The sequence below is a fragment of the Oryctolagus cuniculus genome, chromosome 14, assembly GCF_964237555.1.
Source record: "Oryctolagus cuniculus chromosome 14, mOryCun1.1, whole genome shotgun sequence".
Taxonomy (NCBI): Eukaryota; Metazoa; Chordata; class Mammalia; order Lagomorpha; family Leporidae; genus Oryctolagus; species Oryctolagus cuniculus.
This window is the reverse complement of record NC_091445.1, coordinates 85117620-85145286: the sequence shown is the minus strand read 5'-3', so window position 1 is coordinate 85145286 and position 27667 is coordinate 85117620. Positions and strand designations below refer to the sequence as shown.

The window sequence follows — 27667 nt, the reverse complement described above, 5'->3', positions numbered from 1 at the left end:
TTGAGTAAGTAATAATACAAAGGGAATGGAGCAGTACTTGACACATAGCAAGCGATACATAAATGTTTATTGCTCTGCTGTTATTATTATTGTTATTCTTTGCCTCTAAAGTAAAAATATTATCATTGACATCAATTCTTCAAGTGTGACGTACATTTAAGGAATGTTTATTAATTTTAATTCATCAATACTAAGTTATCTCCTAAACTTTATTCTAGCCAACATTGGAACAAACATCAACAGTTTGCAGTCAAAGCTGACTACACATAGGAATTGACTAGGATGCTTGAAAAAATTTATTTGGGGCCCATTCCAGACTTTTAACACCACAAACTCTGTGGAGATTTTGAAGATCTCTCGTGGTGATGCAGCCAGTCCACAGATGAGCAGAACTACTGCACTACATATTTCTTTAAAGCATAAAGAAACCAAAGAGATCAAGGTCTCCATCCCTTCACCAAACATAAACCTCCATGCCCTGTGAAGGTGAATCCATTATATTCTCAATATTATCAATACATAATAGAAAAGTTCTGGTATTCATTATGTGTCGCTCCCCCTCTTCGTGGAGGAACGACACTAAGCCCTGCCTAGGCTTCATATCCGAGTCACGGCACCATTATGTCGCTCCCCCTCTTCGTGGAGGAACGACACAGGACCCTGCGCTGTTCTTTTCGTCTGCTCGGCCCTCCCCGGGTTTGCTGCTGGTTCTTCCCGGGTTGGCTACTGTCCCTTCCACCTCCGTGGAAGGGCGGTTCCCCCTGCCACATTCCCCACTTCCACGGGGGAGCGGCACACCGCCGGCCGGCTCTCTCGGGGGCTGCACAGGTGTTCCCCTTAGATGTTCCTGGTGCATGCCGTCTCTCTCCTCCTTTATAGTCCTCCTCCGCCAATCCCAACTCGGCTGCCCACACGCCGAGTACGCTGCTCTCCTCCAATCAGGAGCAGGTCCTGCTGTTTATTGGTTGAACTGGAGGCAGCTGGGTAGAAGCTGTTTTCTCCTCTCCCAGCGCCATATTGTAGGAGAGCAGATGCATAGAATAAGTCTTAATTCCAGTAACTTAGTCTAGTCCGAGTTGCTCCCCACAATTATGACAATACAATTAGATGCCAAACAAGCAGTATGCACAAAGATTTTGGACTTCTCAAGTGTATAGTTTTGAACTTTGATAAGATGTGTTAGTAAAAATCAAAATATCTTAGAACAAAACATAAAGGTGCATTCTCCTCCAACTTCAGTTGTGCACAAATGAACAGTACCCTTTGATGCACAAACACCTACAGTATGGGCATACCTTGGAGATACTGTGAATTTGGTTCTAGACCACCAGAAAAACAATGTTGCAAGGAAGCCAATATCACAATAATGAATCACACGAAATTTGTGGCTCCTCTGTGCATGTAAAAGCTATGTTTACACTTTCCTGTAGTGTCTTTTAAAAGTAAGCAGTATCCTTATGCCTAAAACAAATAAGCAATGTACATATCCCTGAGGACACTGAGAAAAACAAACTCAAACTGTTCCTCCTACTTCATGAGTTCATGACACAGATCACTTTTGTAATCCTAAAAGGCTTAGGGATCTGTCCCCACCAGCAATCTATGAGTTCTGTATCAGACACCATCTGGGCACTACTTAATTCAATTGAAGTTCTGACACTACCTACCTAGAGATAGCATCAGATCCCCCAGGCTGAGGACTCAGTCTCCACAGTCTGCCTCTCACTGCAGACATCAGTCACAGCTCCAGGCCTCCAGAACTTCTGACCCTCTCCCTGGGTTAATTTGAGACAGCTGCTCACACAACTCCAGGAAAGGCTATGGTACTAGTTTACTATAAAAGGGTCCTGAGTGAGGAACTTCTGTTGCCATGGAGTTGGGGCACGCCATCTTTCTTGTGTTAGGTAGTAAATCAGAAATTAGTCTATGCACATGAAAAAAGGCTTAAAGGGAAAAAAGCACCTGAGGAAAGCAATCTAGCAGCCTTGGAAGCACATCAGGGAAACAGCCAGTATTCTACACTACACGGTCCTAGCCATACTCCCAATATCTTTGCACGTGGTCTCAGCTTTGCCCCAAGGCAGGCACCCCAGTCTGATAACATTTTCAAAAATTAAAGAAAATAAAGAGAAACGAAGGAAGGAGGGGGACTGAGGGAGGGAACAGGAAGGGAGTGAAGTATGATTATCTTCTAAGAATTAAACCTATGAAATACATGACATCTGTTCTCTTTACATTAATATATTTTTAAATTAAAAAATCCTAGGGAGGAATTTATTTCCTTCCCGGCAAAGCCTTTGTCCAGGAGAAGAGGGCTGGGGAGAAGGAGGAACACAGGATGGCCCGGACCCTGTCCTCTCATACGCCCCTTTCTGAATACAGACCGTGCTCTCAGCCCTTTCCGAATGCCCCACTGGTCTATCAGGTGTATTCTTCTCAGCTCTCAGCTGCTCCCTGAGATGCCCACCTGGTCCATCAGTGTACCTCTCTCTATTAAACTTGTAACTGTACTTGCCCTGGCCTGAATGACTGGACACTCTTCTCTCAGATTCATGTGGGGCAGTGCCCACCCATTCTGATTAATGCCCTTCCTCATTAAACCTTGCTGCCTTGCTGACCACTATTCTCTGTCTCAGGTCTGAATTCTTTATTGCACAAAGACAAGAACCTCTGAGCAGTCATCTCTGCTAACACATTCTGGTTACTGGTTTACTCCCCAAATGCCCACATCAGCTGAGGTTGGGCTAGGCTGAAGTCAGAAACCATGAATTCCAGCATGGATCTCCCATGTGGAAGGTAGGAACCCAAGTGCTTGGGCCATCATTTGCTGCCTCCCAGGTATGCTAACAGGAAGCTAGGCTGAAAGCAGGCACTTCCAAGTGAGATGCAGGTGTCCCAAGTGGTAATTGTACTACAATGCCTGTATTTCTCCATACTGGGAAAGGAGTTCTTTTTATGAAATATTAGAACAGAAGAGACTGACTTAAGGAACACTAGCAAAGAAGCTAGGAGAACTGTAAACATCATAGAGACTCTGAAAACCAACACAGAGAGAAACAAAGCACAATGCCACCACTGCCACTGCCTGCTGCCTCCACCCACCAAATCCCAGATCCCTGCCAGGACCAAGGGGCTGACAAGAAGCTGCTAAACTCCACTTATATTAGGGCAAAGCAAGCAGATATTTCATTACCAGAAGGCCCCAGAGATAGAAAAAGCACTTTCTAGGTCAGACAAAAGTCCCTATGAATCCTATAGCTTTAGGAGTTCTGTGTACAAGGCCTGGAGCTACATTTGCTAGCTCTGTGCAATCTAGGTTTATGGTGAGTATGGTACAAAGGCAGGCATGGATCCTGAGTACAGGAATGTAGGTAGGCTCTTCCTTAGGTCTCTCAGGTTATGTCCCAATGACTCTGAGGAATACAGTAAAAATAGTCACAGTTCTGTAGCTGCAAGATACAGTATGGTCCTTATCCAGATCTCCCAGGGCAAGTGCCATTTATGCTGGGAAATGTGGACTGGCAGGTACCAGCCCAAAGCAGAAGAAAACAGGTAGGGCCCTCTAGATTCCTGGGCCAGCAGCAACCCATATATAATCCCAGAGAACCAGACTGAGGAAACCCCATCCACAGCTCATACCACAGGATGCTGGAAAGCCAAAGCACAGTCCCAATGTTAATGTGCATGACCTGTGAGAACTGAGGGAAGTCCCCTCTGAGCCTTGGAACTCTTGGATTGTCACTGCTGGTGCTATAAGCCCTGGAATAACATGAATTCACCCGTGTGAGCTACACTCCACTGCCATCAATGGATTATCCAGGCAGAAAACCAACAAAGATACATCAGAGCTGAACCATGCTAATGAGCAAATGCACCTGACAGACATATACAGAATATTTACCCCAACAGTTACAGAGTACACATTCTTCTCATCAGCACATGGAATATTTTCTAGGATAAATCATACATTAGGCAACAAATCAAGTCTCAGTAAATTTTTAAAGACTAAAATTGTACCATGAAGCCACAAGTAAATAAAACTAGAAATCAACATGAAGAACAAAACAAAATTTACAAAAACATGGAAATGAAACAACATGCTACTGAATGAACAAAGGATCACTCAAGAATGTAAAAAGAATTCCCAGTGTCCTGTGTTTCTTCCTCCTCCCATCTCCTCATTGCATCTTTTGAGATCATATATGTTTTCTTTATTCTGTTGATATTTATTTATGACATTTATTCCTTTGTGAATGTTGAACCACCCCTACATTTCTGGGATACATGGTGTATCATGTTTCTGAGGTAGTGTTGGATTTAGTTTGTTAATATTTTATTGAGAAGTTTTGCATGTATGTTCATGAAGGATATTGGTCTGTAGTTGTCTTTTTGTTTTGTGTCTTTGGTGTGATAGCAGAGTGATGCTGGCCTTGTAAAGTTTGGCATAATTCCATCCTTTTCATTATTTTGAAATAGTTTGAAAAGTACTGGAGATAGTTTGTCTTTAAATGTTTTATAAAGTTAGTAGTAAAGCCATCAGAACTTTTCTTTGATGGGAGAATTTTAATTACTGCTTTATTCTCATTATTTGTTATTGGTCTGTTTAGATTTTCTGTCTTCTTGATTAATCTTGGTAGGTTACACATATCTTGGAATTCATCCATTTCTTCAAGATTTTTCAATTTGGTAACGTATTTGTTCATGTTAGTTTCTTATGATTCTTTGTATATCTATGTTATCATTTGTAATGTCTACTTTTTCATCTCTGATTTTGTTTTTCTCTTCTATTTATTAGTCTGACTAAAAGTATGTATGCTTTGTTATCTTCTCAGAAAAGAAGCTTTTCATTTTGTTGATCTTTTGTATTTATTTTTAGTTTTAATTTCATTTGTTTCTGTTTCTTACCATTTCTTGTTTCTTGGAATTTGGTGCTTGGTTTGTCCTTGTTTTCCTAAGTCCTTAAGATGCATCATTAGGGCCGGCACCGCGGCTCACTAGGCTAATCCTCCACCTTGCGGCGCTGGCACACCGAGTTCTAGTCCCAGTCGGGGCACCGGATTCTTTCCTGGTTGCCCCTCTTCCAGGCCAGCTCTCTGCTGTGGCCCAGGAGTACAGTGCAGGATGGCCCAAGTGCTTGGGCCCTGCACCCCATGGGAGACCAAGAGAAGCACCTGGCTCCTGGCTTCGGATCAGCGTGGTGCGCCGGCCGCGGCGGCCATTGGAGGGTGAACCAATGGCAAAGGAAGACCTTTCTCTCTGTCTCTCTCTCTTTCACTGTCCACTCTGCCTGGAAAGAAAGAAAGAAGGAAAGAAGGAAAGAAGGAAAGAAGGAAAGAAGGAAGGAAGGAAGGAAGGAAGGAAGGACAGAAGGACGGAAGAAAGGAAAGAAGGAAAGAAGGAAAGAAGGAAAGAAGGAAGGAAGGAAGGAAGGAAGGAAGGAAGGAAGGAAGGAAGGAAGGAAGGAAGGAAGGAAGGAAGGAAGGAAAGGGAAGGGAAGGAAAGGGAGGAAGGAAGGAGTATCATTAGATTCTTTATCTGAGATTTTTTTAAAATAAATATTTATTTATTTATTTATTTATTTGGAAATCAGAGTTACATTGAATGAAAGAGAGAGGATCAGTGGCTGCAACTTTCAGGGCTGAGCCAGGCTGAAGCCAGGAGCCAGGAGCCAGGAGCTTTATCTGGGTCTCCCATGTGGGTAGCAGGGACCCAAACACTTGGACCATCTTCCACTGCTCTTCCTAGGACATTAGCAGGAAGCTGGATTGGAAGCAGAGCAGATAGGACACAAACCAGCATCCACATGGGACACCTGCTTCATCAAAATGCTGGTTCTTCTTGTTTTTTTTTTCTTTAACGTAAGCAATTACTGCTATAAATTTCCCTCTTAATACTGCTATTGCTATATCCCACAGGGTTTGACATGTTATGTTTTCATTTTTTTCAAGAGATTTTTACCAACATAGTGGCATAATCGGTTAAGCTGCCCCCTGCAATTCCGGCAGCCCATGTGAGTGCCAATTCAAGTTCCAGCTGCTCCACTTCCAATCCAGCTCCCTACTAGTGCACCAGGGAAAGCAGCAGAGGATGGCCCAAGTGTTTGCACCCTTGTGCCCACATAAGAGACCTGGATGAGGCGCCTAGCTCCTTTCGGCCTGGCCCAGCCTCTGCCTTTGCGGTCATTTGGGGAGTGAACCAGCAGATGCAGGATCTCTATCTCTATCTCTCCTCCTCTCTCTCTGCTACTCTGCTTTCAAATAAATAAAATAAATCTTAAAAAAAAGAAATACAGGAAATTGAAATGGGAAGGAGGGAGTCAAAATATCCATGTTTGAAGATGACATAATGTTGAGAATGGAAAAATCTAATCATGCTCCAAAAACCTATTAGAACTGAAACCAAGTCAGTGAAGCTGCATGATACAAAGCAACATTCAAAAACAGTAGTATTTGTATACAATAATAATGACCTCACTGATAGAGAAATCAAGAAAGAAATACCACTCACAATAGCTATTAAAATCAAATATTTGGGAACAGACTTAGCTATAGAAGTAAAAGATCTAAAAATTAAATGAAAGAAATCAAAAAGGATACAAGAAATGGAAAGATGTACTTTGTTTGTAGATAGGAGGAATTATTATCATTAAAAGGTTTATACTACCTAAAGCCATCTACATATTCAATGCAATCCCTAGAAAGATAACAAAGACATTCTCTACAGAATTAGAAAAAAAAAACAATCCTAAAATTCATGTGGAATCATAAAAGATCTGGAAGGAAGGAAGGGAGGAAGGGAGGAAGGGAGGGAGGGAGGGAGGGAGGGAGGGAAGAGAAGAAGAGAAGAAGAGAAGAAGAGAAGAAGAGAAGAAGAGAAGAAGAGAAGAAGAGAAGAAGAGAAGAAGAGAAGAGAAGAGAAGAGAAGAGAAGAGAAGAGAAGAGAAGAGAAGAGAAGAGAAGAGAAGAGAAAGAGAGAAAGAAAAGAATGAAAGAAAGAGAGAGAGAGGGAGGGAGACAGACAGGGAGGGAGGGAGGGAAAGATAGGAAGGAATGAAGGAAGGAGAGAAAGAAAGAGTGAGAGAGAAAGAAAGAAAGAAAAACAGTCAAGTAAGAGGCATCACAATAGCTGATTTCTAAGCATACAACAAAACTACTGTAATTACTATAGCAAGTCACTGGCATAAAAACAAGCATACAGATCAGTGTAACAAAATTTAAAGCCAGAAATCAAGCCAATTTTTTTTTTTTTTTTGACAGGCAGAGTGGACAGTGAAGAGAGACAGACAGAGAGAAAGGTCTTCCTTTGCCGTTGGTTCACCCCCCAGCCAATTGTTTTTTGACAAAGGGAGCCAGAACATACACTGGATAAAGGATAGTCTTGAATAAATGGTGCCAGTAAAACTGCATTTATATACACACATATATACGAATAAAATTTGATCTCTAGTTCTCATCAATACAAAAACCAACTCAACGTGGATCAAAGGTCTAAATCTAAGATAAGAAACCATCAAATTGCTAGAGGAAACTTCAAGACATGGATATGAGAAGATTTCTTGGATAAGACCACAAATATACAGGTATAACCAGACAAATGGAATTATAGCAAATTCAGAAGCTTCTGTACAGCAAAGAAAACAACAGAGTGAAGAGATGTCTGACAGAATGGAAGAAAAAATTTGCAAGCTGTGTATCTGAAAAAAGATTAATACACAGAAATATCAGCAACCCAAAAACCCAACATAAGAAAACAACCAATCCAGTTAAGAAACGTACAAAGAACCTGAATAGACAGTTCTCAAAAGAAGAAATACAAATCACTACCAAATATGTGAAAAAATGCTCAATATTACTAGCCATCAAGGAAATGTGAATCAAAATGTCAAAGAGATATCACCTTACCCCAGTCAGAATAACTATTTTCCAAAAAACAGAGAGCAACACATGCTTATAAGCATGTGGAAAAAGAATTCTTATTCATCATTGGTGGGATGTAAGTTAGTGCACCATTGTGGAAAACAGTATGGAGATTTCCTTAAAAACTTAAAAGGAAACTACCATATGATCCACCAATCTCACTACTGGGTACATACCCAAAAGATATGAACTCACTGTATCAAATAAATACCTGCTCCACTATGTTTATAGCAAAACGTTCAAAACAACGCCCAAAATATGGAATCAATCAAGATGATCAATCAGATGAATGGACAAAAAATTGTGATAAAATATATAAAAGCAGGGATGGGGAATATTTTTTTGCTAAGAGCCATTTGGATATTTATAACATCACTCACAGCCCATACAAAACTGTCGACTTAAAAATTAGCCTGCTACAGATTTACTGAATTTTGAATCCCACCTGTGATATCCTTGGCAGGATCAGACCAAATGATTTTGAAGGCTTTATACAGCCAGACATTCCCCACCTCTGATATAATGCAATACTACTCACAGTTATTAAAAAAAAAAATAGAATTTCAGCATTTGCAGCAAAATGGATGAAACTGGAGGCCATGTTGAGTAAAATAAACCAGACACAGGAAAACAAATACTATATATACTACTCCTTATAACCATGGGACCTAAAATTAACAAGAAACAAAACAAAAAACTCAATCTGAAAACATAATTGTGACTAATAAAGGCTGGGAGTGGTAGGAAGAATAAAAGAAATTTGGATTAAAAAATAGGGGAAGCTGGGTAAGGTCCATTAATGTGACTAATATACTAATAACTAATAGAAGATGTTAATAGGGGAACTAGGCTAGGGAATGCTTTGTATTGCTATCTTACCATTTTGGTTTGATAAATTTAAAATAAATAACCTAAGAATTTTTAATACTAACTTAAGTTAAAAATACATTTGCCTTATAAAATATTTTTGTCATGTAATACAACTTGAAAGTTGAAATGACTCCTTGATTCATGGACTACAGAATCGATGCTGGGTCAGCAGGCATGGAAACAACATGAACCTCCTTGTACACCAGAGTTCTTAGGTGTCCAGGTGCACTGTCAATGAGCAGCAACATTTTGAAAGGAGTCTTTTCTCTGAGCGGTAGGTCTCAACAGTGAGCTTAAAATACTCAGTAAGCCATATTGTAAACAGACGTGTCGTCATTCGGCTTTGTCGTTCCATTTATAGATCACAGGCAGAACAGACTTAGTGTAATTCTTAAGGACCCAGGATTTTCAAAGGATTAGTGAGTACATGCTTCCTCTTGAAGTCACCAGCAGCATTAGCCCAAAAAGAGAGTGAGACTGTCCTTTGAAGACCTGAAGAAAGGCACTGACTTCCGTCAAGCCATGAAAGTTGTAGATGAAATCCTCTTCCAATGCAAGGCTTTTCATCTGTGTTGTAAACCTGTTGTTTAGTTTAACCACTTTTTATCTGTGTTGTCTAAATCTGTGTTGTCTAAACCTGTTGTTTAGTTTAACCACTTTTTATCAATTAGCTATATCTTAAAGATAATGGACTGCACTTTCTGCATCAGTGCTTGCTACTTCTTGCATTCATGTTGGAAAGAGCTTCTTTCCTTAAACCTCACACACCAACTTCCATTAGCTTTACATTTTTCTTCTGCAGCTTCCTCACTTCTCTCAGCTTTCTCTGTGTTGAAGGAATTTAGGATCTTGCTCTGGATTAGACCTTGGCTTAAAGAAATGTTCTTGCTGGTTTGAAGTTGTACCTAGATCAATAAAACTTTCTCCATGTCAGCAAGAAGGCTATTTTGCTTTCTTTTAATTCATGTGTTTCGTAGAGTAGCGCTTTTAATTTTCTTCAAGAATCTTTCCTTTGTTTTACAACTTGGTCAACTGTATGGCACTAAAAACTTAGATCTTGGACTACCAGCTTTCAAAATGCCTTCCTCACTAAGCCTAATAACTTCTAGTTTTTTATTTAAAGTGGGATATGAGTGACTCCTTCTTTTATCTGAATACTTAGAGGCCATTGTAGGGTTACCAATTGGCCCAATTTCAACGCTGTAGTATTTCAGGGAATAGGGAGGCCCAAGAATGGGGAGAGAGATGGTAAAACAGTCAATGGGGCATTCAAGACACATTTATTAAGTTCACCTTCTTAAATGTGTATTACATGTGGTGACCCAAACAATTACATTAGTAATGTCAAAAGTTAGAGATCACTGTTAACAGATACAACACCAATTAAAAAAATGCAAGAATTACCAAAATGTGATTTAGAGATTGAAGTGAGCACATGCTAGAGGCAGAGTTATAAAAACCTTCAATTTGGGCCCAGCGCTGTGTCACAGTGAACTAAGCTTCTGCCTTTGGTGCCAGCACTCCATATGGACACTAGTTCCTCTTCTGATCCAGCTCTTTGCTATGGCCTGGGAAAGCAGCAGAAGATGGCCAAGTGCTTGGGTCACTGCACCTGTGTGGGGGACCCAGAAGAAGCTCCTGGCTTCAGATCAGCCTAGTTCTGGCTGTTGAGGCCATTTGGGAAGTGAATCAATGGGACAGAAGACCTTTCTCTCTGTCTCTCCCTCCCTCTGTCTGTAACTCTACCTCTCAAATAGATAAATAAAAAATTTAAAAAAAAAAACCTTCAATTTGTAAAATATTCAAAGTGAAATAAAACTGAAAATACAGTAAAGTGAGGTATGCTTGTAGTTGTAAAGATTTTTTGTTCTCTTGGATTAGCTGGGACACAATTCTCTTGCCTCTTTTGGTTAAACCCCAATAATGAACACATTTATCAATCCAGGCTAGATGATGGCATTGCATGGAAGGAACTGCACAGAATATTCCAGAGCCTGCTGGTAGCACAGTGACTCACTTCTTAGTAAACAGAAACTTGAACTTACACTCTTCTCCAAATTATCACTGATTAGTTTGGAGGCTGATTGAAATTTCTAGTTTCTATACTTAGCATAATGATTTGGAACCTACACAACTAATAAATTAATGGAATGAGGTAGCATTGATTTAGCATTAAATTTATACCATTTGAGATGAATTAAGAGTATCTTTAATACCCCATTTAGTTGACTCAGAAAAAAAAGATAACATGAGTAAAACTTGATATTTATAGTGCCTGGCTCATTAATAAATGCAAAATCTAACACAGATGAGCACCTCAAATAAAAACTACTGTCTTTATCATTATACAAATGGTCTATGGCTGTTATTATTTCTATGCACTGAAGTGGATTCTAATAGTCTGTAGAGTTTGTATACCCTTATGCTACTTGAGAGTTATTTAATGTTCCAAGATGTGGTTTATTGCTTGATGTTTTTTCATTCAGAGACCTAGTTCCAGGCAACTCAGCAAGGTAGGTCAATATTATCCTTAGTTCACTTAAGCAGGCCTTGCTTTCACTGGGCATTCTCTGTTCAGGGCCCATTAACCATTTTCAAACAATGCCTTGTACCTATTACCTTTCCTGATCCAGTTTCCCCACCCAAACTAAACTGTCCTTTATCCTACTTAGGCAGGACCCACTGGACTCATCTGATCATTTATGTCAAATTATGAGACTAACAGTGAATATATAATTAATGAATTATGCCTCCTAGGACACATAATCATTCCCAGAACACCAACAAAAAACAGATAAGTAATGTGGAAATTCCTGGTAAGGTCAGAGAAAATAGATTTTTCTGGAAGGACACATAAGTAGCTACCTCTTCTTCTAGCCTGAATCAAAGATTCTAACAAAACTATCTGAGACAGGCACATAAAGTCCTCATTCTCTACAGATGCTCATATTAAAAAAATAATAAGGTTTATTTATTTGAAAAGCAGAGCATCAAAGAGACAGATCTCCCACCTGCTGGCTCACTCCCCAAATAGCGATAACAATCAGGGCTGGGACAGGCTGAAGCCAGGAGACAGGAATTTCATCTCCCACACAGGTAGCAAGGGTCTAAATAACTGGAACATTATCTATGCCTTCCCAGGTGCATTAGCAGGAAGCTGGATTGGAATTGAGGTAGCCAAGACTTGACAGGATGCTGTTGTTGCTAAACCAGTTACGCTGCTATGGCACAATGCTGGCCCTGAGACATTTCTTAATTCCTAATATCTGTGAATATATTATATAAAATGACTTTGGAAATTCAGATTCCAGACAGAATGAAGGTGGCTCACCAGTTGACCTTAAATAACATTATTGTGGATTCTGCATTAATTTGGTGGGCCCAATTAATCACAACATCCTCATGTGAGGAAGAGGGAAGCAGAAAAGAAAGAACTAGGAAGATGACATTATGAAAAAGGCCTTACCAGGTACTGCTGACTTTGAAGAGAGAAGACAGACACAGGCCAAGATGCAGATAGATTGCAGAAGATAGAAAAGGTTAAAAAAATAAATAAATAAAAAATAAAAACAAAAACAAACAAAAAAAAACAGATTTCTCTGGAGAGTCTCCAGAAAGGAAGGCGGCCTGCCAAACACACCCGGATTTCAGTCTAGTAAGATCTATTTCAGAATTCTAAACCCCAGAAGTATAATAAATTTCTATGTCTTAAATAACTAATTTGTGGGGGCTGGCACTATGGCACAGTAGGTTAATACTCTGCTTGTGGCACCGGCATCCCATATAAGACCGGTTCTAGTCCTGGCTGCTCCGCTTCCAGTCCAGCTCTCTACTATGGCCTGGGAAAGAGGCAGAAGATGGCCGAAGTCCCTGGGCCCCTGCACCCACATGGGAGACCAGGAAGAAGCTCCTGGTTCCTGGCTTCAGATTGGCACAGTTTCGGCCATTACAGCCATTTGGGGAGTGAACCAAAGGAAGGAAGACCTTTCTCTCCGTCTTTCCTTCTCACTGTCTGTAACACTAACTCTCAAAATAAATTTTAAAAAAGTTAAAAAAAATAACTAATTTGTGGTCATTTGTTAGAGTAGCAATAGGAAACAAATATACTGTCAAGGTACACAGAGGGAGCTGGTAACTTCATATCCTTAAAATACATGCTTGATACTTATCCAGGTGGATTATGCTACTGCTTTATATGAGAAGTTGTCCTATTTATAACTGCTAGTAATTAGCCTAAAAGATTATAAAATTCTGTTGGAAATAAAAGAAAAAAAATAAGACCTAACACCAAAACCAATTTAATATACACTATAAAAATATCTTAAAATATTTAATGAAGACAAAAAAACTATAGTTAATGAAATGAAGTCATTGGATGGATACTAGTCATTGTTCCAATCCCTCTTTTATTCAAGAATGTGGAAAGTATGGTTTGTCAAATGCAAGTCAATAAAACTCTGCTAAACATCAACCTATGGATGATTCACTGTGATCTGCAACCTAACATCATATCACTCTCACCTGCCAGTACCACATCCCACACTGAAACACTTGCCGCTGATTCTGTCATGAATTTATAGGTCATACCTACACTGTACATCACACCTGAAACTTCAAAAACAGGATCTATACAACCAACTGTAAATCCTCAAAACTAAGTTATCCTAAGCATTAACCCAGACTAGCTGTTTTATCCCCTCGGAACAAATCTATAATGAATTGACAGGCCCTTAGCTGATGAAGAGAAGGTCTTACTATGATTCTGTAAGCTCTTTCTCACAAAACACAAAATCTCTTACCTTTTGATTTATCAAGAGATGAAAAATATGCCACTCTATTTTCTACCCCAGTATATGAATTTCTCTGAGGGAAAGAAATAATTCTGATTGTTTTGCTCCTGGAGGAAACTTGGTGCCCTCTGCTGTTGGAAAACATGGTGATCCATTTCACTTTTAAGAAACTAGCACTTCAGAGGGAGTCATAAAAGCACAAATTTAAGAGCTCTTCTGCATGTCCTAGTGGAACACAGACACAGTTAGTTCTTAGTGGAGAGTTTTGGTCATGGGTTATTAAACATTCAATTTTTATTCTGATGGAGTATTAGAAAAAGCGTTATTTAAAAGTTGAACCTCTTAGGTAAAAGAATACTTGCTTATGTTATCTACGTTAGAGATTTTCTCTCCAGATTTCAAAGAAGAAAGGTAAGTGATCTAAGATTGTGCAGCAAAGCAATGAATAAAAAGGGTATCACATTATTAGAGTAGTGTGACTTATAATTGGGTTTTCAACATTTTATAAAACAGAACAGAACTGAAGATCAAATCTGTGATGATTGGGCCAGTGCAGTGGCATAGTGGGTAAAGCTGACACCTGTAGTGCTGGCATCCCATATGGGCACCAGTTCGAGTCCCACCTGCTCCACTTTCGATCCAGCTCTCTGCTATGCTCTGGGAAAGCAATGGAAGATGGCCCAAATCTTTGGGCCCCTGCACCCACATGGGAAGACCTGGAGGAGGTTTCTGGCTCCGGATCAGCACAGCTCCGGCTGTTGCAGCCAACTGGGGAGTGAACCAGCTAGCAGATGGAAGACCTCTGTCTGCTTCTCTTTCTGCCTCTCTTTCTCTGTAACTCAGACTTTCAAATAAATAAATAAATCTTTAAAAAAAAAAAACTTGTGATGATACTACCCAGCATAAGAAATAAAACATAAATAAAACATAATTAACAGAGTGGGAGCCTTCTATATAGCACTCCAGAACATACTCCCCACACCCTTAAGGGAATAAAGGGTCTTACTGACCACGTCCAGCCACGGACAAGATTCCAGGCATCTTCTCAGCTGGCAGACGTATGCAAGCTGATATAGTGGGCTTTCCACACGTGAGACTTGCATTTCAGCATGGGACAAGTTTCAAGAAGGTTTGAATAGGACAATGAGGCATTGCCAAAAAGTGCCTGGCTTGAAAAATGAGTAAGGGCAGAAACGGGGCAATGAGAGACAAAACAGATGGGCAGAGTCCATCTTGGTTGATATAGCAAGTAAATTAAACCACTGTGGAGGTTTGGAAGCAATTTCCCAGGAGGCACACAAGGCCCAAAGAGCTGAAGACACCACCTAATGATATTCATCAAACACAGCTAACACTAAGCTCAGAACTACAGTGTAAATTTCAGATTTCGGTGTTACTCTGATGATTCTGATTTTACCTATCCCAAACAAGTTAACACTACACAAAACTTGGTACCTTAGTCCACTGGTATACTATAACAGCATCCTTGAGACTGTGTGATTTCTAAAGGACAAAAAATTATTTTCTCATAGTTCTGGAGGCTGGAAAGTCCAAGATCAAGGCGCTGATATTTAGCCTGGCGAGAGCCTTCTTGCTGCTTTCTCAGGGTGGACAGGCAAGAGAGTAAACCAGCCAAATGCTGCTATAAAGCATGCCTTAATCCCACGAACAAGGAAAGAGCCCTCATGACCCAATCACCTTTTTTTTTTTTTTTTGGACAGGCAGAGTGGACAGAGAGAGAGAGAGACAGAGAGAAAGGTCTTCCTTTGCTATTGGCAAGAACAAGTCAGGAGCCTAGAACTCAATCTGGGTCTCTCGTGTGAGTGGCAGGGACCTACCTGGGTAATTAGCACTGAGCTCCTAGTGCACGCTAGGCCTGGTGCTACTCTAGCAGCTTCATGGTTTCCTCAGCATCAAACATAAGTTTCTGTCACGGTAGCATAATTCTTCACCAGCTGATCACAGGCCCCCTCCTGTCACCACTTTTCCTGCCTCTATACAATTTTCCTACTCTCTCCCAGTCAAGCTTTCTCTTTGTGATTGCTCTTGGACTCTCAGTGACATCTCAAGGTCCTGGCCAAAGCACTCTTCTATTAAGTAAATTTCTGGCCAAACTTATCTATGTTACGGGATTGCTGCAAACACACAAGAAAATTATCACTGAAATTCATATGTACCTTCCCCCAGTAGACTCAAAGGTCTCAGGGGAGGGATATGTCATCCATTGTTATATACTTAGCACAATTTCTGGCAAGGAATAAACTACTCAATAAGCATTAATGAAGGAAAGGAAGAATGAAGAATAAAGCTACATGTTTCCTAAATCATCAAAATGTTCCCTAAATCATCAAAAAAGGATAAAACCCAGTTCCCTACTAATGTGTCTGGGAAAGCAGTGGAGGATAGTTTAAGGGCCTGGGACCCCTGCACCCATGTGGAAGACCCAGAAGAAGCTCCTGGCTATCTCTTTCTTGAAAGAGTACAGAACAATGATTAAGAGCATAAGCTGGCCGCAGCTCACTAGGCTAATCCTCCACCTTGCGGCGCCGGCACACCAGGTTCTAGTCCAGATCGGGGCTCCAGATTCTGTCCCGGTTGCCCCTCTTCCAGGCCAGCTCTCTGCTGTGGCTAGGGAGTGCAATGGAGGATGGCCCAAGTCCTTGGGCCCTGCACCCCATGGGAGACCAGGAGAAGCACCTGGCTCCTGCCATCGGATCAGCGCAGTGCGCTGGCCGCAGCGGCCATTGGAGGGTGAACCAACGGCAAAGGAAGACCTTTCTCTCTGTCTTTCTCTCTCACTGTCCACTCTGCCTGTCAAAAAAAAAAAAAAAAAGAGCATAAGCTTTCAGAACTAGATTATCACATACTAGGTGTGTGAGCATAGGGAAGGCATCTGACTCTCAGAGCCTCAATTTCTTCACATATAAAATGAATATCATAATAGAAATTATCTTATGAAATAGTGTCAGAAATAAAAGAAATCAAGTCCTCAGAAAAACATCTGGCATACAGTAAGATGAAGTAGACACAATCACAAATCCCCAAAGATATTCATGTCCCAGTTCTTAGACCAATTACCTTACATAGCAAATGAGACTTTACACTTATGCCCAAAGTAAGGACTTTGAGATAGGAGATTACTCTGGATTATCCAGGTGGGTCCACTGTAATCATATGGATCCTTGAAAGTGCAGAGAGAGGATGTGCTGAAAGAAGCCAGGGGTTAGAATGATGCCATTACTGAAAAAAGGCAACAAGCTAAGGAATGATGGCAGACTCCTGAAGATGGTACAGATGGTAGCACATTCTACTGCAGATCCTCCTGAAGCAATGCATCCCTGCCCACACCTTGATTTTGTGCCCCATCAGGCTCAGTTTCTCACTTGTGAACTCCAGAACTGTCAGATGACAAAACTGTGTCATTTAGGCTACAATGTTTGAGGTAACTTGTTACAGCAGCAACAGGAAGCTAATATAATGCATATAAGACAATTATTAGCTTTTCCTCTTTCTGTTAAAAATCATTTCTAACTGCAGTGATAAGTCACACTGACAACATGTATTCCTGTGACGTGTTGAAAACAGCATTGCAGCTCCACGGCCTTCCTCCCAAATCTCTATGTGCAGAGAAGTGTTACTCTAGCAGGCCTGTCTCCAATTACAACGTTGGCCCTTGGCTGGCATAAAGGGACCTTGAATTTTGGAAGGGCTCCCACCATTATGATTGATGAGAGTGGTTCACTGTGCCTAAATTGTTTGTACAAACACTGGTTTATGCTGAATACATGTATTCATGTTTTTCCTCAGGGAGTCTATCATTTTTATATGTGTTAGGCAGAGGGCACCTATATGGCCAGACCCGAATAAAAACCTAAGGTGCAGAGCAAGCATTTGACATAGAGCCAGTTAAGAGGCCTATATCCCATATTGGAGGGGCTGGGTTTGAGTTCCAGCTCTGTCCCAGATCCTAGATTCCATTAATATATACCTTGTGAAGCTTGAGTAGTTATGGATCCAGTCCCCAGCTCCCGTCTGACCCAGCCCTAGCCACTGTGGGTATCTGAGGAGTGAACCAGTATATGGAGGCTGTGTCTCCACCTGATTTTAAAAACAAACCAAAAAACTTAGGTGCTGAATCGACAATGAGCTTCCCTAGTACACAGCATTCCACACTTGTCACAACTTATTGCTGAAAGAATTAACCAAATTCTATGTAACTCCATAGGGAGAGAACTCTTGGAAGCTTCTCTGGTTTCTTACAGATTTTGCCCATGCACCTTTTATCCTTCGCTGATGTTGGTTTGCACCCATTTTTTGGAATAAAACATAGCTGTAAATATGACTATATACTCAGTCCAGAGGGTCCTATTAGCAAATCATTGAATGTGGGGGTTGTTTGTGGAACCTGTGAAATAACCTATTACCCCAATCTTATTGTGGGAAAAACTTCAAACTCCAGATGAGAGTTACTCTACAAAATAACCACTATTTCTCAAAACTGTCAAAAATCATCAAAAACAAGGGAAGTCTGACAAATCATAACATCCGAGAGGAACTTAATGAGACATGACAACTTAATGTAATATGGTATTCTGGGTAAGATCCTGATTCAGAAACAGAGCATTAGGTAAAAACTAAGGAAATCTGAATAAGGTATGGCCTTTAATTAACAATAATGTATCAATATTGGCTCATTAATTATGACAAATACATATATTAATGTTAAGATATTAATGGTAGAGGACAAGGGGGACCTTTTTGAATTACCTTCACAACTTTTCTATAAACCTAAAACTATCCTAAAATTACAAAAAATTCTAAAATTAAAAAAAATTTTAAATTCTTGAGCACCTATTAAGTATACACTATTGTGCTGAGCAAAAAAATTATCAATTTATATCATTCTATTCCATACCTACTCACTTATCTATATTCTAAAGTTATATGAAATAGTAGGAAGGCAAATAAGATATTCAGTTGTGTGTATTTAAATTGATTATATATTTATATCTTATTATTCTAGTAAATGGTGACTTCTGGGAAGCAGAAGCAGATGAGAAGTATCAATATGTTGGGCAAGACCAATTTCTGCAATTCTAAAATGAAGAGGGGACAACATATTGAAATAATAATTTCACACAAAGTAAACAACAAACACCAATCTGTCTTAATATATGACTGAAGGTCATAATGTTATTTTAGTCTATTAAGTACCTTCTTTCCTAAAAGGCCATTTCATAATTATGTTTCTGTGTTAATAAAAACATAAAAATCTATATCATGTAATTAAAATTGTCAATTTTCATTATTTAAGTTTTTCATTTCAACAAACCATTAATTTTCTCCTAGAGGAGAATGAATGGGGAATAATTCTCCAATATTTCTAAAGCACAGATAGCCAAATATATATTTGGAGAGGAAGGTGTTTAGCCAGGCAGTAATATGCTGGTTAAGATGCCTGTGTGTCATGTCATAGTGCTTGGGTTCAATTCCTGGCTCAGGATCCTTACTCCAGCTTCCTAATGCAGGAGGCAGAAGTGATGGCTGAAAAAATGGGCACCTGCCATCCACGTGGGAGACCTACACTGAGTTCTAGGCTCCCAGTTTCTGCCCCAGCCTAGCTTTTGTCAAGCCCTGGCCATTATGCAGCATTCAGAGAGTAAACCAGCAGATGGGAGCCATCTCCCTGTCTCTTCCTTCCTCTCCTCTTTCTCCTATCTCGTCTCGTCTCCTCTCTTCTCCTCCTTTCCTGTATCTCTCCATCTCAAGTAGATAAAACTATATATATATACATATATATGTATATATATATATATATGGAGTGTGATTTGTATGTGATCTGAAAAAGAGTCAAGTGATAAGATTGTAAATGAATGCCTTTAGAAAGAGTGAAAAAATAAAAATGGTCCCTATGTGCAAATCTATGAAAATGAAATATAATGCCTTTGTGGATGGCATATGTTCTCCAGATAAATCTGAATAAGCAGGTTTTTAATATAATTTATTAGCCTGTATTGTTCTCAGTGCCTAAATAACACCTTTTCAATAATACAAGTTGCCTTAACTCATTTTGTTCTCTGAGAAAAATGTGATAAAAATATTGCATTGCTTTATTATACTCATAATATGTGGTCAATGATTTTAGATTTTCATTCACAATATCCCTTAGAAACATAAGGTGAGCTCTCTTTTTTCACAATGTTTCCTGTGGCCTTTAAAGAGACATTTTCTTTTGTTCATACTAAATAGATCCAAAGTCAGGACAATCAAAAATGATAGAATAAATTGCTGTTTAAAAAATATTTATTTAGAAATACTATCCAAAGATACTAGTGGTAGTTTTATTTTTTTTTTAATCCAGAGGATGATATATTTTGCCTTAGGATTTTTTTTATTAAATTCCTCAATATGCTGAAATTTTAGCCTTTTCATGCCAATAACTTAAGCAAACTAAGTGGGCCAAAGAAATCAGAAAATAGTATGAAATGAATATAAGAATTCAGTTATATAACAAAATTTAATTATAAAATGAATGCAGTAATTAAGGAAAATTTAAGAATTAAAGGCTTAGAAGAGAAAAAAAGATGGGATCAAATGAGTAGTATAAGTTTCCACCATTAAAAAAAAGTTAAATGAGAAAGGTAAATTCAAAGCAAAGGAAATAAATAATAAAAACAGCAGAAATCAATGACTTTGAAAACAATAAAACAAAATACACAGTTATTCTTAAGTGTTAAAATTTAACTGAAATGTGATCCCTGTTAAACATAAGAGTGGGAATAAGAGAGGGAAGAGATGTACAATTTGGGACATGCTCAAGCTGACTTGCCCCAAATGGTAGAGTTGGAAACATACCAGGGGATTCCAATTCAATCCCGTCAAGGTGGCATGTATCAATGCCATCAAACTAGTCCAAGTGATCAATTTCAGTTCACAATTGATCATAATGAAAGGACTAAGAGTCAAAGGGAGCACATAAATAAGTCTAGTGCCTGCTAATACTAACCGATAGAATAAATAAAGGGGAGAGTGATCCAACATGGGAAGTGAGATACTCAGCAGACTCATAGAATGGTGGATGTCCTAAACAGCACTCTGGCCTCAGAATCAGGCCTAAAGGCATTCGGATCTGGCTGAAAAGCCCATGAGAGTATTTCAGGCATGGAAAGCCAAGACACTCGGGGGGGAGGGGGAACTAAATGAAAGATCTCTGTGAGATGCCAGTGGAAAGAACAGGTCTTCAAAGAAGGAGGTACCTTTCTCTGAAGGGAGAAGAGAACTTCCACTCTGACTATGACCTTGTCTAAATAAGATAAGAGTCGGAGAACTCAAAAGGCTTCCATAGCCTTGGAAACTCATGACCAGAGCATAGGGAGATTACTGATGCCATGAACAGGAGTGTCAATTTGTAAAGTCAACAACAGGAGTCACTGTGCACTTACTCCTCATGTAGGATCTCTGTCCTTAATGTGCTGTACATTGAGATTTAATGCTATAACGAGTACTCGAATAGTATTTTTCACTTTGTGTTTCTATGGGGGTGCAAACTGTTGAAAGCTTTACTTAATGTATACTAAACTGATCTTCTGTATATATAGAAAATTGAAAATGAATCTTGATATGAATGGAAGGGGAGAGAGAGCGGGAAAGGGGAGGGTTGCGGGTGGGAGGGAAGTCATGGTGGGGGAAGCCAATGTAGTCCATAAGCTGTACTTTGGAAATCTATATTCATTAAATAAAAGTTACAATAAATAAATAAATAAATAAAATCATATGAGAGACAAAAAAACAATCAAACAATAGAGAAAAATCACTGATATCTCAAGATATTTTTGAAAAGATTAATAAAACTGATAAACCTCCAGAAAAATTTAAAAAATTAAAAAGAGAAGACATATATTACCATTATTAGAATTGAAAAATCTGTATCACTATAGACCCCAAAGAAAAAAAAAGGATAATAAATACATACTATGAACAATGCTACACACGTAATTTTTAAAACTTAATTCCTTGAAAATAACAAATTACCAAAATTAACCCTGTGTCTTCCAGCAAAGACATCTTGAGGCCAGGTTGTTTCATTATCAAACATTTTCATTTTAGTATTTTTTTTTATTCTAGTACCATTGGTTGAACTCTGTAATTAACACACAATTATTCTTAGGTGTTTAAATTTTAACTGAGAAGTGATCCCTGTTAGGAATTTGGAAAACATTATGTTGAGTGAAATAAGCCAATCCCAAAGGGACAAATACCACATGTTCTCCCTGGTAGGTGACAACTAACTGAGCACCAAAAAGGAAACCTGTTAAAGTGAAATGAATATTATGAGAAACGGTGACTTGATCAGCCCTCACCCTGACTGTTGATAAGCAGCTTAATATGTTATCCTTCTTAGTATTTTTTTTGTTTGTTCTACTTAATACTTTTGGTTGAATACTATAATCAATACACAATTCTTCTTAAGTCCTGAAACTTAACTGAAAAGTGATCACTGTTAAATATAAGAGTGGGAATAAGAGAGGGAAGAGATGTGCAATTCGGGACATGCTCAAGCTGACTTACCTCAAACAGTAGAGTTAGAAACATACCAGGGGATTCCAATTCAATTCCATCGAGGTGGCATGTACCAATGCCATCTCACTACTCCCAGTGATCAATTTCTGTTCACAATTGATCGTAATGATAGGACTAAGAACCAAAGGGATCACGTAAACAAGAATAGTGTCTGCAAATACTAGCTGATAGAATCAAAAAGGGAGAGAATGATCCAATATGGGAAGTGAGATACACAGCAGACCCATAGAATGGCAAATGTCCTAATAGCACTCTGGCCTCAGAATCAGCCCTTAAGGCATGCAGATCCGGCTGAAATGCCCATGAGAGTATTTCAGGCATGGAAAGCCAAGACACTCTGGGGGAAAAAAAAAACTAAATGAAAGATCTCCACGAGTGAGATCCCAGTGGAAAGAATGGGTCATCAAAGAAGGAGGTACCTTTCTCTGAAGGGAGGAGAGAACTTCCACTTTGACCATGGCCTTGTCTAAAAATGATCAGAGTCAGTGAACTCAGGGGGCTTCCATAGCCATGGCAACTCATGACAAGAGCCTAGGGTGATTACTGATGCCAAAAATAATATTAATCTTTTACAATATTTTCCAGGAAGCAGAAAAGCAGAAAACTAACTTTAATGGTAGAGCTACTTTGATATCAAAACCACACAAAGACAATACAAAAAAAGAGAAAATTTCAGACAAATATCCTTTATGACAGAGGCACAAAAGAAAAAAAAAAAAAAGAAAAGAAAAAGCCTTAAAACAATCAGCAAAATAATACCCAGCACTATATAGAAAGAATAATAACAACAAAGTGAAGCTCACTGTGGGAATATAAGACTGGCTCAATTTTTGAGAATCAATATATTAACACTCAAAACACTTAATTATATACATTGAAAAAGATAAACCATTTGACAAAATTCAACTTCCATTCAGGACAAAATCATAAGCAAACTAGTAATAAAAGGAAGCTTCCTTGGCCTGATAAAGAGTATCTCCAGGAGCCAGGATTTTGGCAAAGGGGGTAAGTTGCTGCTTGTGATACCAGCATCTCTACCAGAGAGACACTCTAAGTCCCAGCTGTTCTCTTCAGATCCAATTCCCTGCGAGAGTGCTGGGAAGGCAGCATAAGATGGCCATGGTACTTGGGCTCCTGTCACCCTTGTGGGAGACCAGGATGCTATTCCTGGATCCTGTCTTCAGTCTGGCTCAGTACTGGCAGTGGCAGCCATTTGGAGAACTGAACCAGTAGACAGATGATCTCTTCCTCTCTGTTTTTCCCTCTTCTCTCTGTCACTCAGCCTTTCATATAAAAAAGTTTTTTTTTTTTTTTTAAAGAGAATTTACAAAGAACCTACAACTAACAACATACTAACTGATGAATGTTTTCCTAGACATCAGGAAAAAGACAAGGATGTCTGCTCTACAACTTCTATTTAGCACTGTCCTGAGGTTCAACTCAGTACAACACAAGGAAAAAAAAATGAAAAAATCCAGATTGGAAAGGAAGAAAAAGGTAGTTTTTACTTGCAAGTAAAATGATTATCTAAGTACAAAACCTAATGTGATTTACCAAAAAATAAAAACAAAAACCCACTATCATTAATACCCGACAGCAGAAAAATGGCAGGATTGAAGATCAAAAGATAAATATTAATTGCATTTCTGTATATTATAATAAACAAGTAGAAATTAAAATTAAACATTATTATTTATAAAGAGTGTTAAAATATAAAAACATAGTTGTAAATCCAACTAAAATGTTAAAAATCTGTACTGTCAACATCGCAAGACAAAATCAAACAAAAATAGTGCTTTAAACACCATCAATGTCCAATTGTAAATCAATAAATTAAAAAAAAAACTTTACCCGCAAAGAAGAAATACTTAAGTATAAATCTAACAACACAATTTCTGAATGCTGAAAACTGCAAAATATTGATGAAATAAATCAAAGACCTAAATTAAATGAACAAACATGTTCACATTGATCTATATACATTTAACACAATTTCAACCAAAATCCCAATATAATTTTCTTTTAATTTAAAAAGGCTAATTCTAAATTTTATATAGAAAATCAAAGGAACTAGAATAGCTAAAACAATTTTGAAAAAGAACACTTTTGGTGGAAGATTCACAGTATCTTATGTTAGGACTTAGAATAAATCTACAATAAACAAGAGAAAATACTAGCAAATACAGACATAAAGATTAACTGAACAAGAGTCCAAAAACAGATGCACACATATACAGTCAAGTGATTTTTGACAAAGCTGCAAATCATTTCAAAGCAAAGACAGTGTTATTAACCAACAGTGCTCGAAAAGCTGAGCAACTCTATGCAAAATAATGGACTTTAAAATGAACCTCACACCTTATTTTAAAAATCAATCTAAAACAAATCACGATCCTCAATGTATAAAACTATTAATACTTTTAGAAGAGAACACAGGGAAAATCTTCCTAATCTATGGTAAGATAGAGTTCCTAGACATGACACCAAAATTATGAACTACTTTAATAAAAACTGAAAAATTGACTTCACCAAAGATAAGCCAGTTTTTCTGGTGAAAAACAGGTAAGAGAATAAAAAGACAAATTACAGACTAGAATAAAAATCACATATCCAAGGCAGGACCTGTTTCCAAAACATGCAAACAACTCTCAAAATTAGGAAGAAGATAGCCAATTAAAAATTGAACAAAGGAAGTGAGGAGATATTTCACTAAGGGTTATATAAAAATGAAAACAAGCATAAGAAAGATTCTCAACATTATCATTCAAACACAAATTAAAACCACAAGGTGACACTACTATATTATATATGTATAGTATTTAAATGAAAATTACTGAGGATACCACATGCCTGCTTTCAAGGACACACAGCAAATGAACTCCCTTACATTACTGCTTAGTGCAAAATGGTAGTCATTATGGAAAACAATTTGACAGTTTCTTAGTTAAATATACACTTACCATGTGATTCAGCAATCCCACTCCTGGGTATTTAACCTAAAGAAATAAAAATTCAGGTTCACAAAAGAACATGTGCATGAATGTTTATAACAGTTCTACTCATAATTGTTAAAACGTGGAACAACCCACCTGTCCTTCCACAGCTGAATGGATAAACTATGGTTCATTCATATGATAGACTGACACTGAACTATAAAAAAGAATTGTAGGTATAGGGTGCTTCAAAAAGGTTCTGGAAAATGGAATTAAAAGATAAGTTTTCTTGCTGGAAAAAAAATTTAATCCATCCAGAGAATCTTCATAAAATATATTTTCCACAAATTTTTTGAAGTATATTCAACAAGTTGGATGAATTCATAGGCAAAATGTTTTTTGATTTTTATTTATTGGCAGGGGGAAGACAGAATGTACCCCCATCCACTGGTTCATTCCCTCAAATGCATACAACAGCCAGAGGTGGTCTGAGCCAACACTAAGAGCTAGGAACTCATTCCAGTTCTTCGATGTAAGTGACAGGAACTCAATTACTTGAGCCATCGCTGCTGCCTCCCAGGGTCCCTGTTAGCAGGAAGCTGGAGTCAGGAATCAGAGTTAGGTATTATACCCAGGTATTCACATATGGGACACAGGCATCTTAATCAGTGTCTTACTACTAGCCTAAATATCTTTCCCCTCACAGGCAATTGTGCTGAATGAAATATGCCAGTCTCAGAATGGATGTTGTGTACAGTGGTTAAAAGACCTCTTAGAATACCCGTTTTCCATATTGAAGTGTCTGGGTTTTAGTCCCAGCTCTGCTTCTGATCTCAGTTTCCTGTTAACGTCAACCTAAGAGGCAGCAGGTAATGGCTCAAGTGGTTGGGTTCCTGCTATCCACATGTAAGACTTGGATTCAAGACTCCCGTTCAGCTTGGCCCAACTCTGGCAGTCGCAAGCATTCAAGGAGTGAACTCGCAGATGGAAAATTTCTCTATCTTTCTCTGTTTCTCTGCCTTTCAAATAAAAATCAATCAATAAATTAATAAAAATTAAAAAGAAGCCAGTCTCAGTGTGGATATTTAGTGTAGCAGTTATGACATTCCCAGGCCATTATCTGAGTACATGGGTTCAATTGCCAGCTCTGGCTCCTGATTTCGGATTCTGGGAAGCAGTGGTGACAGGTCAAGTTATTCCATTTCTGCCTCCTATGTGGGAGACCTGGCTTGCGTTCCTGATTCCTGGTATCAGCCCTGGCCCAGCTTCAGACAATGCAGGCATTTGGGGAGCGTAACAGAAGAGGGAGAGCTCTCTTTTTCTTTGAATGTGTTTCTCCCCCACCCCAAATATGTTTTTAAAGAAGTCTCGGAAGATTATATACAATAATACGTATAATTTGATTTTGTATAAGACTATAACAGTATCAAAAAATAAAGTTTAAATAATGGAGAAAAGATCAGAAGTGGTTTTCCAGGATTAGGGATGGAAAAGGGTGTGATTATGATGGCACATAGCATAAAGAAGCTTGGTGGGGAAGTGTTCTGTGTCCTTGCTGTGGTAGTCATTATTTGCACTCTATACATGTTTAAATCATAGAGCTATAGTTATATGCAGGAATGATTCAATTTTACTGCATGACAATTAAAAGGGTGGAGCTATGCTGGATAAAAAGGGGTTTGCTGGTTAAATGCAGTTCAGTATTACGTCTTTCCCCAAATTAAAGGCTCAATTAACTTTGGTAGAACAAAACCACTGAAAGCTGGCTATAGTTTCTGGTTCCATAGCATTCTTATCAACAATACAAAGCTTCAAAAATTTAAATTGTTTTTGTAGTGTCATGAACACTATCACAGTATATACCACTGAAAGATGTCTAGCTTACAGAAAAAAAATCATTAAAAATTACAAATCATAATCAAAAATCCAGATTTCTCAAATAAGTATTCTAAACTTAAAAAAATTATCTTTAATAGTAGTACCTTTTACTGTATATTTTATATGCTTATCTTCTTCATTTAAAAAAAAAGGGAAGGTGTAGGATCTGTATTGAAGTAATATTCAGGGATCTACATTGTGGACCAGCAAGTAAACCACTTCTTGCAATGCTGGCAACCCATAACTGAGTGCCAATTCAAGTCCAGGTTGCTCCACTTCAGATCCAGCTCCCGGTTAAAGCACTTGAGAAAGCAGTACATAACACCCCCAAGTATTTGGGTCTCTGCCACCCGCTTGGAAGACTCAGATGGAATTCTAGGCTCCTTGCTTTGGCCTGGCCCAGCCTACTATAGGCATTTGGGGAGTTAACCAGAGGATGGAAGAGTTCTCTTCCTCTCACTCTCTTCCTTTCATTATCACTCTGCCTTTCAAATAATAAATAATTTTTTTTTTTTTAAAATGAAGTATCTATTCAAAGGAATGGTATTTCAAATAGGCATTTGAAAAATGTTTACAGAATTAGTTACTCTTCATCAAATATGGAATGAGCTGCATAACTACACCATTAATTTACTTCAGATAGTAACTCTTATGAGGACATCTTTTGCTTGTTAGTAAAAACATTTAAAAATGATTATTA

General features: G+C 38.6%; 1 protein-coding gene across 6 annotated transcripts in view; it reads right to left on the bottom strand.

Moving 5' to 3' along the window:
* The window catches only part of RNF180 (ring finger protein 180), a 241324-nt gene that overhangs the window by 146919 nt on the left and 66738 nt on the right, over positions 1–27667 (bottom strand). For all 6 annotated transcript variants that reach the window (XM_070056912.1, XM_070056913.1, XM_070056914.1 and 3 more), the window contains one exon: positions 25117–25152. In XM_070056912.1, coding sequence (XP_069913013.1) covers positions 25117–25152 — 36 coding nt within the window. The remainder of the gene's footprint in view (positions 1–25116; positions 25153–27667) is intronic.